Source organism: Myxocyprinus asiaticus, chromosome 15 (assembly GCF_019703515.2).
Source record: "Myxocyprinus asiaticus isolate MX2 ecotype Aquarium Trade chromosome 15, UBuf_Myxa_2, whole genome shotgun sequence".
NCBI lineage: Eukaryota > Metazoa > Chordata > Actinopteri > Cypriniformes > Catostomidae > Myxocyprinus > Myxocyprinus asiaticus.
The window spans coordinates 3198326-3214375 of NC_059358.1; the positions used below are offsets into that span (position 1 = coordinate 3198326).

Sequence of the window (16050 nt, forward strand, 5' to 3'; positions counted from 1 at the left end):
TGTCAACTTAATGTACAAGTACATTGTGCTTGCTAAAACGTACTTGCTATGCCTAAAAATATGATAGCAATGCTTAGCTACATGCTAAAATAGATAGCAATGCCTGGCATAATTTTAGAAACACCTAGCAACATGCAAGGAACATCTAGCTACATGCTAGCAATGCCTAGCAATGAACCAAAACACCCAAGCAACCTGTTAAAAAAGAAACCGGCATCCATCAACTTAATGTACAAGTACATCAAGCTTGCCAAAACATGCTAGCAATGCCTATCAACATGTTAAAAATGCCTTGCAACATATTAGAACGTGCTAACAACACCTTGCATCATGCAATGCTTAATAACTAGCTTAACATGCTAGGAACATGCTAGCAATGCCTAGCAACTAACCAGAACACCATAACGACACTTTGCAACAAGACAGAAAGCCTACCAATGCTGAAACACTTAGCAACCAATCAGATGACCTTAAATCTGACTTACTGTCTGACTTGTCCAACTGTAGGGCCTGTATAACCTTAAAATTTCAAGCTTTTGTCATGCCAAAGTCTACAAACTTGAGTAATTTTGTTTTGCATTTTGAGTTGTTTTTAAAACTTTACCCAGGACATAGTCCTGCCCTCCGGTCACTAATGTACTGGGTTCCTGTTTTAAGTGGCCTTTTCTTTTGAGGAAACAGAACGGTTCCAGTTACGCCCTTATTCTTTTGACCCAAACCTCAGACAGTGCTCAACAATATTTGTGTGTTTTGTTCTGTTGTTGGTGGACAGGCCTGAAGGTGGAGGTTACGCACTGTGGTCAAATGAAAAGGAAGTACCGTGTCTGCAATGTCACGCGTCGCCCTGCTAGTCACCAAACGTGGGTATCATGCTGGGTAACTTCATGTGAAGACTTTAGAATTCATACTGTAGTTTTGTGGGCTTTTCACACTTGAATTTAACTCATGGACATCCTGGGTATTATACAAAAACATCAACAAAACATGAATGAACAGCCCCCATGGGCCTCAAAACCCATGGTTAAAAGTGGTGCTAACCGCCTTTCAAAATGTGAAATGTTGCTAAACCCAGGGTTAAAAGTGACTTTAACCTGGGATTAAAATAATATAGTAACCTGGGGTTAAAGGGATAGGTCACCCAATAATAAAAATAAAAGTCTTACCCTCATGTAGTTCCAAACCTGTATGACTTTCTGTGGAACTAAAAAGAAGATATTTTGAAGAATGTTTCAACTGTTTTTGTCCATTCAATGAAAATCAATGGTGTCCAAAACAACATTGGACCCCATTGACTTTCATTGTATGGACAAAAAAGAAATCTCTTTTGTGTTCCTCAGAAAAAAAGAAATGTATACAGGTTTGTAGTGGTATGATGGAAATTATGACAGAATTTTCATTTTTGAGTGAACTATTCCTTTGAGATGTAGTGTGAAAGAGTTGAATGGGCCATCTTTACGCTGTGAATCTTGTCTCCAGGTTTCCTCTGCAGCTTGAGAGCGGGCAGACAGTAGAATGTACAGTGGCTCAATACTTTAAACAAAAGTACAACCTGCAGCTCAAATACCCTCACCTGCCTTGCCTACAGGTGGGACAGGAGCAGAAACACACCTACCTGCCCCTGGAGGTGAGTGCTGTCACCTACATTTCATTGATGGCAATAGATGAGAGTCTTGGCTCTTACCTTTGCTTGATGGTGTTCTCGTAGGTGTGTAATATTGTAGCAGGACAGCGGTGCATCAAGAAACTGACAGATAATCAAACATCCACCATGATCAAAGCCACGGCACGCTCAGCACCGGACAGACAGGAGGAGATCAGCAGACTGGTGAGTGCTGCCCTCTAGTGTGCATGCAGGATACTTGCTGTAGCGTACTACCTGTGGTTTAAGTGCAATTTTGTCATGGTTAACTAGCCAGAGTATTTTCCCATAGGATAAGATAATATAAGGCAGGACGATACAGATAAAAAAATATTGATGTCCTCTCAGTACTCAGTACATATAATTTCATTATATGTCAAAATGATCGCTTTGCTTCCTAAATGTTGGCTATAAATGCAGTACATTTGAAACACATCACAGAAAGCAATAACTAGCGATCTGTCTGAATCATCATGGTAAAAGGAGATGCGGATGATTCTCCCATTTATAGTCTATCCATTATATGATTTGATATGAAGCACCCATAACTGTCACGTATGTTCTAACACTTTATTATAAACACATACATTTCTGTTGACGTCTCAGAAAATGTAGCTTAGTGCTTCATGACTTACACAACTTACACAGAACATAGTTATTGTTTGATTAAGCTGGTGTGAACATGCATGACGGACAAAGTCTTCCTGGAATCACACTGTACAATCGTACTAGAAATATTACCGGCTTTTATATCGGTCTCCATGTTGTTAACCTATGTTACGTTGGAGTGTGCAGCTGCGCATATTTCCACACATGTTCAGCTTATTAGATTGAGGGTGACATCAAGCCAAGTGCTGTGAACATTTGTTTTTCTCTTTTATATTCAGCCATTGGTGGATTGACAGTGTATCCAACTATAGCATCTGCTAATATTTTATGCAAAACCTCTATTCCACGATTACATTTTTTTTAATTGTCAAAAACGTAAATTCGAATGAATCGAAAAAATTGCTCAGCTCTAATTAGGGTTCACGTTCAAAAACTAATGTAAGCATCATTTGAGGTCTGTATTTAATGCTAAGAGATTAGTGATAAACCAATATTGGTCAGACTGATTAAACGGCTGATATTTGGTTATTTTGAGCACATTATTGGCCAATTAACAGAAAAATAATCTCCCCTTTGTGCCAGTTCCAGACTACTGACAGCCTTTTCAATGGTTGAGAAGCAATTTCTTTCTTTATTTTTTGAGTTTTTAGTAAATATTGTGTTAAATAAGTGTTTATTTAATTTCAGAAATTTTGTGTGTTGCAAAAAAAACCCATTAATTTTTTTACATTACTATATATTCGCCACCATCCATAGTCAACCATTTAAAAACTTGCATCGGTCTACCACTATATGAGATTTCATTTAAATGAAAATGGGTCAATGACGTGATGCTCATTTTATTTGTCCAGATCTATTACATAATTCAAAAATACATTAGGAATGCAAATTACTCAAAACAAGTACTTGAATAAACTTCTATGATGAGCATGTTTTAAAATACTGAGCTCAGTGTCACAGCCGGTATAAGAAGAACCCAAAAATGATGAGCGAGTCAACAGTTTATTTGAACACCAATGGCACCCAGAGATCCCAACATTAACTCCCCCCTCAGGAGCACCTCTTGGGATGGATCCAGGATGTCCCGAGCCGGGACCCAAAATCTCTCCTCAGGACCATATCCCTCCCAGTCAACCAGGCACTGGAAGCCCTGACCCCTCCGCCTGGCATCTAGCAGCCATCGAACCATATAGGCAGGCGAGCCATCAACGACAAGGGATGGAGGAGCGGGGGGCTTGGAGGGATTGAGGGGGGAAACGGACATAGGATTTGACACAGCAAACATGGAAGACCGGATGGACTCTACCCAGGGAGAGAGGGAGTTTGAGCCGCACTGCCACCAGACTCAAAACCTTAGATATGATTAAAGGGGCCCACAAACCTGGGAGATAGTTTGCGGGTTGAGGTTTTGAGTTGAAGGTTTTTGGTGGACAGCCAGACCTTCTGGTCAACGATGTAAACTGGTGGGACTGAGCGGTGCAAATCGGCACGGGCCTTGGTGTGGTCCTTGGCCGAGCTGGTGCCCGGAGAGCTGATGACACTGGCAGAGAATTGTGAGCATACTCAATCCACAAGATGGCGACTCCAGGAGACAGGATTCCGAGAGGCGAGACAATGAAGCATCCATTCTAGATCCTGATTGGCCTGCTCGGTCTGGCCGTTAGTCTGAGAATGGAGTCCAGAAGAGAGGCTAACGGAGGCACCTAGCAGCCAACAAAACTTTCTACAGAAATGGGAAATAAACTGTGGGCCCCTGTTGGAGACCACGTCCACCAGGAGGCCATGGATGCGGAAGACGTGGTCCACCACAGCGGTCACCATCTCCTGGGCAGAGGGAAATTTGGGAAGGGGAATAAAGTGGGTAGTTTTAGAGAAACAGTCCACCACCGTAAGCACCACAGTATTGCCTAGGGAAGGGGGAAGGCCAGTGACAAAGTCAAGGGCTATGTGAGACCAAGGGCGGGAGGGAATGAGGAGGAACTGGAGGCGGCTGGCAGGTGGGTGATTGGAAGGCTTTTTTTGAGCAGACCAAACAGGCAGACACAAACCGATGGATATCCCTCACCACCAGAACCTCTGATGCACCAGCGCCAAAGTGCGCTTGACTCCCGGATAACAAGCGACATTGGATGCATGACCCCACTGGAGAACAGGTGATCTGACCGACTCTGGGACAAACAACAGTCCCTTTGGGTATCCACTCTGAGCGGGCACCAAGTGCTCTCTTGACCCGAGCCTCAACCCCCCACGAGACCGCCACTACCACCCGTTCAGGGGAAACGATGGCATCGGGGTAGGTCGGGCACTCGGGCTCTTGAAAGACACGAGAGAGAGCATTGGGCTTAATGTTTTTGGAGCCCAGGCAATAAGAGATCTAAAATCGAACAACCCAAAGAAGAGAGCCCAATGAGCCTGTCGTGAATTAAGCCTCTTAGCAGACTGAATATATTCAAGGTTTTTGTGGTTGGTCCAGACCACAAAAGGTTCTTTAGCTCCCTCCAAACAGTGACTCCACTCATCCAAGGCCATCTTGACCGCCAGGAGCTCTGTTGCTGATATCATAGTTCCGTTCAGCCTGTGAGAGACGATGAGAAAAGCATAGGGATGAGTCAAACCATCATGAGGAGATTGTTGTGACAGGACGGCTCCAATGGCCACCTCTGACACATCTACCTCTACCACGAAACTGGGGTATGGAAGGTCTGGAAATATTAAAATGGATGCTGAAGTAAATAAAGATCTGAGTTTGTCAAAAGCAGCCTGAGCAAGGGCCAACCAATGAAACAATTTCTTGGTAGAGGTAAGATCCGTCAGAGGAGCAGCAACAAGGCTGGAGTTCTTAATGAAACGTCTATAAAAATTTGCGAATCCCAGAAACCTCTGCAGGGCCTTGCGGGAATCTGGGATTGGCCAACTGGAAACAGCCCTTACCTTGCCAGGATCCACACGAATACCCCCACAGGAGACTACAAACCCCAAGAATGGAACCGACCGTGCATGGAACGGACACATCTCCGCCTTGACAAAGAGCTGATTTTCAAGAAGCCTCTGCAGAACCTGGCGGACATGCTGGGTGTGATCCTGGATAGACTGGGAAAATCAGTATATCCAGGCATGACTAAATATTCTAAAAGCCCCATAGGGGTGTTAGAAGCCATATTCCATTCATAATCCTCCCTTATATGCACAAGGTGGTAGGCGTTGCAACAACTCGAAGGCTGAAGACATGAGAGGTAAAGGATACCTATTCTTGATGGTGATGTCATTCATCCCCTGGTAGTCGATGCAAGGGCAAAGCGATTTGTCTTTCTTCTCCACAAAGAAGAAGATGAGGAAGAGCAGATGAGCCCCACTGCCAGAGACTCCTTGATGTAATTATCCATGGCCTCTTGGTTCAGACAGTGAAAGCAGTCGACCACGAGGCGTAGAAGTTCTTGGCAGCAAATCCACTGCACAGTCATACGGATGATGTGGAGGGAGAGATGCAGCCCGGGACTTGCTGAACACCCCTGCCAGGTCGTGTTAATCTGCCGGAAAACCAGTGAGATTAGCCGGTTCGACCTGAAAAACAGAAGACAGAAATGAGAAGACTCACCGGGACTTGAGAAATCTTCTCCAGCGGTCTTCCCTTTAGGTCGCTGGCAGTCCGAGGAGTAGAGTGAGACTGAAACGGTACTTTCTTCATCTCTAAAGAAAACTCATTGTAATTCATGCAGCAGGCAGCTTGAGCTTCCCAGACAGCTGTTCCCCAATCACGTGCCCAAGCAATGAGTTATGTAATGACGTAAGCGATCATAGATGTTTCCGTGGGGAATGCTGAGGGTTGTAGCGAGAAGATGAGCGAGCACTGAGACAAGAAGTTGTGACAGGACTTGGGATCACCGTCGTACGGAGCCAGTGGATTGAGGCATAGTTCCAAAATTCGCTGGGCAGGAGGGCTGGCTAGATGAGTAGGAGCGGGCGGAGGGGGCGAGGAAGAGGCGCCTGACTCAGCCATGCTCTGAAGCTGCCGCATCTGCTCCCTAATCTCTGCAAGCTGGTTAGAAACGGTCCTGAGAATCTGATTAGTGGTGGAAAGCTGTTCTTCATGGCGGCCGAGAAGCATTCCTTGCTGGGAAACCACGGTTATTAAATCTGGATGCTCGAAGGTGTCCATGTTGGCCAGATTGTAATGTCACAGCCAGTATAAGGAGGACCCAAACAGGATGAGCAATTTATTGAACACCAGTGGCAACAGAGCAGACAGTTCAAAACAAAAACAGTCCAGAGAATGGAGCAGAGCAGCAGAGGCTGCAGACTGGGGCTGAGGGGAATCCAACTTCAGGTGATGAACGCCGATGAAGGTGGATGATGAATGCTGTGAGCAGCGAAAGTGACAGCAGCAGGTGAGAAGGTAGGTGACCGGTGAGCACTGGGAATAATGAGGAGGAATTATCTGAGAGGGACACTGAACAAACAAACAAAACAGCATGAAAAACTACTGACAGAGGCTGACTGCATGGAGAACGCATAATACAATCATGTACAAAACAGCAAACATGAGGCCTTATATGGGAGAGGAGAAAATAGGGAACAGGTGAAACTAATGGTGATAATGAGCCCGTCAACCCTGCGGAGAAACCCTGCAGCGCTGACGAGCACATGGCCAAGGAAACAAACAGGGAAACACATAAGGAAAACATAACATGCCACAAACAGAACGGACTCACCACCAAATCACCCAGGGATCCCGACAATCCCGGGACTTGAAGTCAAAAATGTCATGTGGTGAAACCAAATTCAAATTGGTAAAAAAAAAAAGTTAAAAATGTTTAAAAAATAAATGTGTTTAAAAATTATCTTACTCTAATACCTTTTACTAAACATTTTTTTTTTTTTATGAAACCAAAATTGACACAAAGTTTACATTTTTGTGAACTTGACACGTGTTTTTATCTAGATTTTTAAATGATTTCTCATTTTTGTCACCTTATTGTCAATGACCCATACGCAGTATGTGCATTTTATGATATATTGTAAGATTTCAACACAACAACAAAAACAAATGTAGACATTTAAATAAAACAAGATTAGTAGTGTGTAAAATTGCATTCAAGTTAAGCATTAAACTCATTATGAACCTATCGACCCTATTTATTTTCTTTATCCGTTCCTGGTCTTACTGAGAATAATTAATTAGTGAACTTTGTTCCAAAAGAAAAACGTTTTTTTTACTGCATTAGCTAGCATTAGCATTAACTCTTTCAGGTCAGCATCTTACATGGCGGAGCAACAGTTTGAGAAGAATCTGAGTGAGTTAGATCTTTTAAAGGAATGTTCTGGGTTCAATACAAGTTAAAGGTGCTGTAAATGATTTTTTTCATGGGAAAGTATGCAAAAAATGTTCCTACTCCCTTAAAGATATTAATGAAATGTGTCCTTAGATATCTCACTGGTCTCTGTGACAGCTGTAGACTTTGTGAATGGCAAACAAAAATGTGACGCTTTTCACCTGTCAATCATTTTGCTCGTTCTCATAGTGTTGTATCTGAAGTGGATCATTGAGGATATGATTCATAATGTTTGACAGTTGAGGGCGCTATTGTGCCACTGTTGAATTTGACAGCCACAAGAACAAACAATGCTGCTCTTTTGCTTGGTTTTGGTCTCAAAATTATCTTTGGAGGGCAGGGATTTAAATGAGGCGGCGTGGTTAATTTAACGGCTCAGTCACGTGAAAGCTTCATAACGCTAAAATCGCTTACAGCACCTTTTTAAGCTCAATCGACAGCATCTGTGGCATAATGTTGATTACCACAAAAATGTATTTTGACTTGTTCCTCTTTTTCTTTAAAAAAAAAAAAAAGCAAAAATCTGGGTTACAGTGAGGCACTTACAGTGTAAGTGAGTGGGGCCAATCCATAAATGTTAAAATACTCATTATTTCAAAAGTATAGCCACAAGACATAACATGCATATAAAAATAATTTTAGTGTGCTAAAATTACATACTAATCTTTTCTGTGCAAAGTTATAGCCAATTTTACAACTTTGTTGCCATGACAATGTAGTCAACAAACCTTAAACGACAGTAAAAATTATATTTAAACAACTTTACAGCTCAAATAATACACAAGTTTTAACAAAATAATCAATGCAAGTGCTTTTATAAAATTATAAGCTTGATCTTTGAAAAGGAGGGATGAGTTTAAATTATTTTTTGTGGTTATCAACATTATGCCACAAATGCTGTCGATTCAGCTTAACTTGCATTGAACCAGAAATATTCCTTTAAGCATGTTTATAGCTAGCTAGCTGAATAAAAACACATCCACTTTAATGGCACAGACATTTGAAGGAAACTCGGTCTCCCTCTTTGGATGACGTGCTTGCACTTAGCAAGTACATTTTGTTTCTGGCCATAAACTTGAATCTGTGGGACATGTTGTAGTAATTATAATGTGTTCCTTGTGTTTTTTCCCCCAGATGAAGAATGCTAACTTTAATCTGGATCCGTACATTCAAGAGTTTGGCATCAAGGTGAAGGACGACATGGCCGAGGTGACGGGGAGAGTTCTGCCCGCACCCATTCTGCAGTACGGTGGTCGGGTAAGACACACAGCAGATGGAGAGCGAGCCACTGGCTCCATTCCAGTCGTCTCATCATCCTTTATGTACTTAACAACACCTCACACACTGTCACATGCTGTACACATCCCTGATCTCCATCACAGCTCCTGAGATCAGCAGTGCCTCGTAAAAACTGAGAACTCTTTGTTCTGTAACACTGTGTCTACACAACTAGATTTCTCCCATTATAATCAACAGAGCTGTCTACACTGGAAACACCTGTTGTGTTGCATATTCTGTCAACAAACGGCCCATTTCTATATTTTTTGCACTGCATATAAAAAATATTATAATTATATGCTTAAACTTCTGACCGTTACATCAAAGCCAGCTCATGATGATTTTTTTTGGCTTTGGCCTTCTGATTTAAAAACCCTATGAAATCAAAGTTGGAGTTAGCTTTGAGGTTATCTATATTCTAATGTTGATCTATAAGTTGACAAAATTAACTTTTGGCAGATGAACACAATTAAAATTTACATTCTCTTCTTGGGAAATGGACTAAAATTAATGATGACTCAGCTTGCAGTCAGGGGCATATACACATTTTTGTCCAATAAAATGCTTTCCAAAAAGAAAATGTCCCTCCTCCAGATGTTACCATTACAGGGTACCTGCAGGTTTAAGGTAATTAAATTCTCTCATAATTTACTCACCCTCATGCCATCTCAGATGTGTATGACTTACTTTCTTCTGCAGAAAACAAATGAAGATTTTCAGAAGAATATTTCAGCTCTGTAGGTCCATACAATGCAAGTGAATGGTGACCAGAACTTTGAATCTCCAAAAATCACATAAAGGCAGCATAAAAGTTATCCATACAACTCCCAGTGGTTTAATCCATGTCTTCTGAAGCATTATGATAGGTGTGGGTGAGAAATAGATCAATATTTAATTCCTTTTTACTATAAATCTATACTTTCACTTTCACATTCGGCCACCTACTGGTCAGGGCTGGTCAAAGGTGGAGATTTATAATAAATAAATAATAAATAAATTCAACTTAAATATTGATCTGTTTCTCACCCACACCTGTCATATCGCTTCAGAAGACATGGATTAAACCACTGGAGTCGAATGGATTACTTGTATGCTGCCTTTATGTGCTTTTTGGAAATCAAAGTTCTGGTCACCATTCACTTGCATTGTATGGACCAACAGAGCTGAAATATTCTTCTAATATCTTCATTTGTGTTCTGCAGAAGAAAGAAAGTTATACACATCCGGGATGGCATGAGGGCGAGTAAATGATGAGAGAATTTTCAAAGGCTATTTTAAAAAATGAATTTAGGACCAAATATGTAACGAAACATTTAAGTAAATTATTTAGTCATTAAAAAAGTGAGGTCAACATGTTAAGTTGAACTGTATATATGGTGATAAGGGCTGGGTGGGGTTAACAAAAAAAAAAAAAAAAAAAAATAGATATTTGGTATTCTCAGATGGCTTAAAAGGCTGATTTTTACAGCCAAAAGAATCATAGTTTGGACCAAACTGAAATCGTTTTAAGGTCAAATAATTTAGTTAAAATAGTCACACTTTTTCACTAAATGAGTTCATGGAAGAATAATATTAATAAGTGCATTTATTTATATGCAACAAAATATTAAATCATATCAATAAATAGCAATAAAGCATTCATCGTTTTTTGAATATGTTAATTTACATGAACCGTCTGAATGAACTGATTCACAAGAATGACATTACAAAGCAAATCTCGTGGCGAGAGCAGTATAGAAAGAAAACTGATTTACTACAACCGATTCACTAGAATGAATCCGAAATTCCAACACTACATATGAGAGAGAGGACAGATTAGGAGAGCGTGTTTCATTATTCCCTGTAAAATATGTGCGCAACATTAAAAACAACAATTTAGCAGTTGGTTTCGCTATATTTCTACTTGTTGGACACTAAACACCATCTATAGGCATCTTTATGATGCAAAGGCATTACAAGGTGCCAAAGGTTCTTTGCTGCATGCTCAAAAGCAGATTATTGATTCTCGTGCACATCTCAGACGACAAAGAAATAACATTCATAACATGTTAGTTAACATTCTGAGATGCTGTAACATTTCATTAGTCACTTCCAGTGCAAGATATCTCTGTCGCTCAACAGAATCGTGCCATTGCGACTCCCAACCAGGGTGTGTGGGACATGAGGGGAAAACAGTTTTATAACGGCATTGAGATCAAAGTTTGGGCCATCGCCTGCTTCGCCCCGCAGAAACAGTGTCGGGAAGAGGTGCTCAAGTAAGGATGCTTAAATTGATGAAAGATAAAAAGAATCAGAAGTAGTTGATGAATTTCAGTGGTGATGTGAGCGATTTCGTCCTCAGGAACTTCACCGACCAGCTGCGTAAGATCTCAAAGGACGCGGGGATGCCCATCCAGGGTCAGCCGTGTTTCTGTAAGTATGCACAGGGAGCAGACAGTGTGGAACCCATGTTCAGACATCTGAAGAACACTTATTCTGGCCTTCAGCTCATCATCGTCATTCTGCCTGGAAAAACACCCGTCTATGGTGAGATCTGATTCAGACATCACACAGTGGAAAACACTCCTTCAGACTAATGAAAGCACATTTGTTGTGAACTTGCTTATATGCTTGTTGTGTTTGTGCAGCTGAAGTGAAGCGTGTTGGAGACACTCTTCTTGGAATGGCCACTCAGTGTGTGCAGGTGAAGAATGTGGTGAAAACGTCCCCTCAGACGCTCTCGAACCTCTGCCTCAAAATCAACGTCAAACTCGGTGGCATCAACAACATCCTGGTGCCGCATCAACGGTGAGACGCTCGCTGAAGTTTCTCTTAATGTGTTCACGGGGATCTGAAAACTGAATATGAACTCAGATTCTCAGTAAACATTAACAGTTTTTTTTTTTTAACCCGTTCACAGGTCTGCAGTGTTCCAGCAGCCAGTGATCTTCCTGGGAGCCGATGTGACTCACCCTCCGGCTGGTGACGGAAAGAAGCCCTCCATTACTGCTGTGAGCATGACAACTTTACCTCTAGATTTTATTTTGTATATTTAGATTGAGATATTTAAAGGAGACCTATTATTGCCCTTTTTATAAGATGTAATATAAGTCTCAGGTGTCCCCAGAATGTGTCTGAAGTTTCAGCTCAAAATACTCCACGGATCATTTATTATACCATGTTGTAAATGCCTCTTTTTGTGTGGAATCAAAAACACGCTGTTTTCGCGTGTGTGTCTTTAAATGCAAATGAGCTGCTGCTCCCCGCCCCCTTTCCGTAAAAATAACGACATAGCTCTGTTCTCCGTGAGACAATTGTAACTTTAGCTGCATTAGCCGTGGAATCAGCTAACAAGCACATTCGGAAAGGCGATTTGCAAACATTCACAAAATATAAAGTGCGATACTAAAGCTGGAACATGAACAGTTGGTACGGATTCATGCTTGAGAATAACATTTTGGTATGTTTTGGGGCACATTTGCTTCAAAAACAAAACGTGTCCACTGCGTCTTCAGTGGCTCTGATGCCGGGAGTACATGAAGACTCTTATGTTCACTTTTACAGCCAACAACAGAACACTTATGACGCTTACGAAGCGGAGACATTATTCTTCTCACCGCAGCTGCTCCAGCACGGAAAAAAATGGCGGACTGTGCGTAGATCACTCGGGGGAGGATCTATGATAATAGGGTGGAGTCTGTCACCAGTCGTGGGCGTGGCCTGCTCTAAAGTGACGTCACTTTAGAGCAGAAACGAAATCCAATCATTTTGAGACACTGTTTTAGATTAATAGAAATATAAGAAAGAGGAGTGGGTGGACTTTTAACATTGTAGGGTGGTTGTGTACACACTGCCGACTGACATTTATGTTCAAACACCATGTAAAAGTGAATTTTGCATAATAGGTCCCCTTTAATAGAGTTGAGTAGGGATAGGTCAACTGATCGTCCAGTGACCGACTGGTCGATTAGTGAGGTTGACTAGTTTATCTATTAATATATAAACAGTGTACATACATAAAGTGTAAATTAACACAATGAATCATTTCCCCGGACTGTAATAAGGAATATTCCTACCATCTCAGCAATTCAAGCTTGAAGTAGCACCTGTTTTCATCAGGGGGCAGTAAGCACAATCAGGGTTATTATAGTTTTTCAATTTAGTTTTAATTTATATTTAGTTTATCTCAATTTAGTTTTTGTTAGTTTTCACACTTTGTCTGTTAGTGTTAGTTTTGTTTTCCTTTTCTCAGTGTTTTCTAGTTTCAGTTTAGTTAGTTTTTATTTTAGCTTTAGTATTTTATGGCTGCCAAAGCTCAAGCATTTACTGGTATCATTTAAAATGTCTAACGTCATTACATTTCTCAGGACAGTCTTATATTACCTCTATCTAGTGGCATTTTCATATTTAATTAATGTAGATTGTAATTGTTTCAAATTTTAACTAATTTACAAATTTAAAACGAATCTTTCGGAAATAAACAGTTAACTTTCAGAGGTTTAAAATGGATGATTTTACATCAGTATTTGTGGCAGAGCTCATTTCATGACCACCGGTGGGAAAAGCAATGGTCAAGAAATTTGAGGAAAATTTTTTTAAGGTGATAAAATGTTACATATCATGATTTATAATGTGAAAGTGTGTAAGAATTTTTTAATTAATTTCAAATGATTTGTAGATGTTTTCTTTAGAATATTTTTTCTTCTGTCCCACTTAACCAAAACTGCCTGAAAAAAACAAAAAAAAAAACAATCTGTGATTTTGTCAAAAGAGGGTCTCCAAAGGTTCTTCTTCCCAGTATTGAGAATTACTTCATTTTTGCTTTTGACTAAGGTAGGAGACATAAGCTTTCTATAAATAAGCTTTCTATAAAGGTTTAATGTCAGGTTATGTGGCATTTGGATCATAATTAAAAGTGACAAAAAAGTCAAAAAATATGTTCATGTGTCCCACTTTGCCCATATTCACCCTACTGTGTCTATATAAAACTAAAATTAATTTAAGGTCATTTTTATTTTATTTTATTATTATATTTATTTTTTGGTGTTTTTGGATTGTTCCGATATAATTTCTTTTAGGATATAACTTTACACAGATGAGGTTAGTAAGCGATTTTATCTCTAAAATTCATTTAAACACGTTTAATGTGTACCTATACTGTTGAATCTAAGTGTATTTTAGCCTTTAAAGACAGGCCCCATTCACATCCATTGTAAGTCTTTATTTTTTGGTTATTAACAATTTTTATTGATTCCATGCAGCAAATCAAATAGACACAACAAAAAATGCAGAATCAAACCACATGAAATCATAACTTTCCCCCCGAACATTAATCCCCCCTCCTGAAATAAACGAGCACCCCAGTAGTCAAAATCCAACGACAAAGACACACAAATATACAATAAAACAGCAGAAAATACTTAGAAACATAAGAAACATAAAAAAGAACATAAAAAGCATACTTAAAAAAAAAGAAAAAAAAAAGATGCAACACACACATCCAAAACCACTAGTCTCTCTCCGCTGCCCCTCCCCGAGAGCCTTCCAAAAAGGCTAAATAGCTGCCCCATTTCCTGATGTAAAAATCCCGGTTGCCTAGCTTTCTACATGCCGCCATCTCAAATGCCGCTACCCTGCCCATCTTCGTGTACCACTCCTGAAATTAGGGCACTCCAGCCGACTTCCATCCCCTAAGGATGACCTGTCTACCGATCATAACACTGGCTAGAACCCAATTTTTTAAGTACTTATCTCCTATATTAATGACCGCCCCATCGCCTAAAATACAGAGTCTGGGGTAAAATGAAATTTCAGTGCCCAATACTTCACAGATAAAACTCTGAACCCTCAACCAAAATTCTTGGATCTTAACACACCACCAAAAAACATGGGTTGGGTCCCCATCTTCTGATTGGCATCACCTGCTGGTGGGTGTGTCTTTAAGAGCAAGCCTGTTCAATCTAGAGGAGGTTCAATAGAATCGATGTAAAATATTAAATTGCATAAGGCGCACCCTTGCATGCCAAGATGTAGACTTGATGTTTTTTTAGAATCCTAGCTTACACTCCCTCCTCCAATACCAAGTTTAAATCTTTCTCCCATAATCTCTTCATAGAAGTTAAAGCTCCGTCTCCCAGACTCTGAATTAGCAGGGAGTAATACACTGATGCCTCATGACCTTTTGGAAAAGCAGTAATCACCTCTCCCAGAGTATCTGCCACTTTAGGGAGTGTATGCTACTCCCAAAAATAGTACAGAGCAGATGGCGCAGCTGTAAATACCTAAAGAATTGAGACCTGGGGATCCCAAAATGTTAAACCATATTTTAACAGAATGTATCAAATCTCACCAGTTTATGTCATTAAAAGTGTTAAAACTAGCAAAGTGCACAGAGCTCGTCGTTCACACGTACGATCCTCGCATGGTGTCACGTGACTCCTCGTAAGTCTTTCTTTTTAAAATAACGAAGGACGAGTCGAAATAATTTTTGTGGCAATCAACATTATGCCACATACAGTTTGTGTTAATTGAGCTTCACTTGTATTGGGCCCGGAACATTCCTTTAAGACGGTGTGTCAAGTTAAAAAGTGTCTAACTTTTAAAAACACGTCCCTGGATTCTGTTCCATCCGTTCCTTGTTTTGCATTATAGTTTATTTTTGATATATTTATGTTTATACACTAGATCAGGGGTGTCAAACTCGGTTCCTGGAGGGCCACAGTCCAGCAGAGTTTAGCTCCAACCTTAATTAAACACACCTGAAGCAGCTAATCAAGGTCTTCAGGAGTGCTTGAAGATTACAAGGAGGCATTTTAGAGCAGGGCTGGAACTAAACTCTGCAGGGCTGCGGCCCTCCAGGAACTGAGTTTGACACCCCAGCACTAGATGCTTCAACTTGGGTAGATATAAAATGCTTGAACAAAGATAGTTCATATGGTTAAGTCAAGCAGATAAAACTGTTGAATGTTACACTCTTGAATTGACCTATCATTAATGTGTTTTATAACAAGAGGAGCAAAATGTACTGATATAAATGCAACACAATTCTCAGTAACCCAACCTGAGCCGAATGGCATTTAATTCTGGTCTTATTCTGAAAGCCTTAATTACTACACCTTTGCACTTTGTGACTGTGAGTGCTGCCCAGTTTGATGTTCTTAACTGGCTATTAGAACAGTACAGGGATTGAAAGGGAGTAGGTTCTGGAGTGGGAGA

The 16050-nt window shown here is 40.5% G+C and overlaps 1 protein-coding gene across 3 annotated transcripts in view; it reads left to right on the top strand.

Annotated features, from left to right (window-relative positions):
• The window catches only part of LOC127453093 (protein argonaute-1-like), a 49385-nt gene that overhangs the window by 20975 nt on the left and 12360 nt on the right, over positions 1–16050 (top strand). For 2 of the 3 annotated variants that reach the window (XM_051719168.1, XM_051719170.1), the window contains exons 7-14: positions 773–860; positions 1477–1624; positions 1706–1825; positions 8713–8835; positions 10942–11111; positions 11198–11382; positions 11484–11643; positions 11756–11846. In XM_051719168.1, the coding sequence (XP_051575128.1) occupies positions 773–860; positions 1477–1624; positions 1706–1825; positions 8713–8835; positions 10942–11111; positions 11198–11382; positions 11484–11643; positions 11756–11846 (1085 nt within the window). The remainder of the gene's footprint in view (positions 1–772; positions 861–1476; positions 1625–1705; positions 1826–8712; positions 8836–10941; positions 11112–11197; positions 11383–11483; positions 11644–11755; positions 11847–16050) is intronic. The other variant, XM_051719169.1, reaches the window with a different exon arrangement.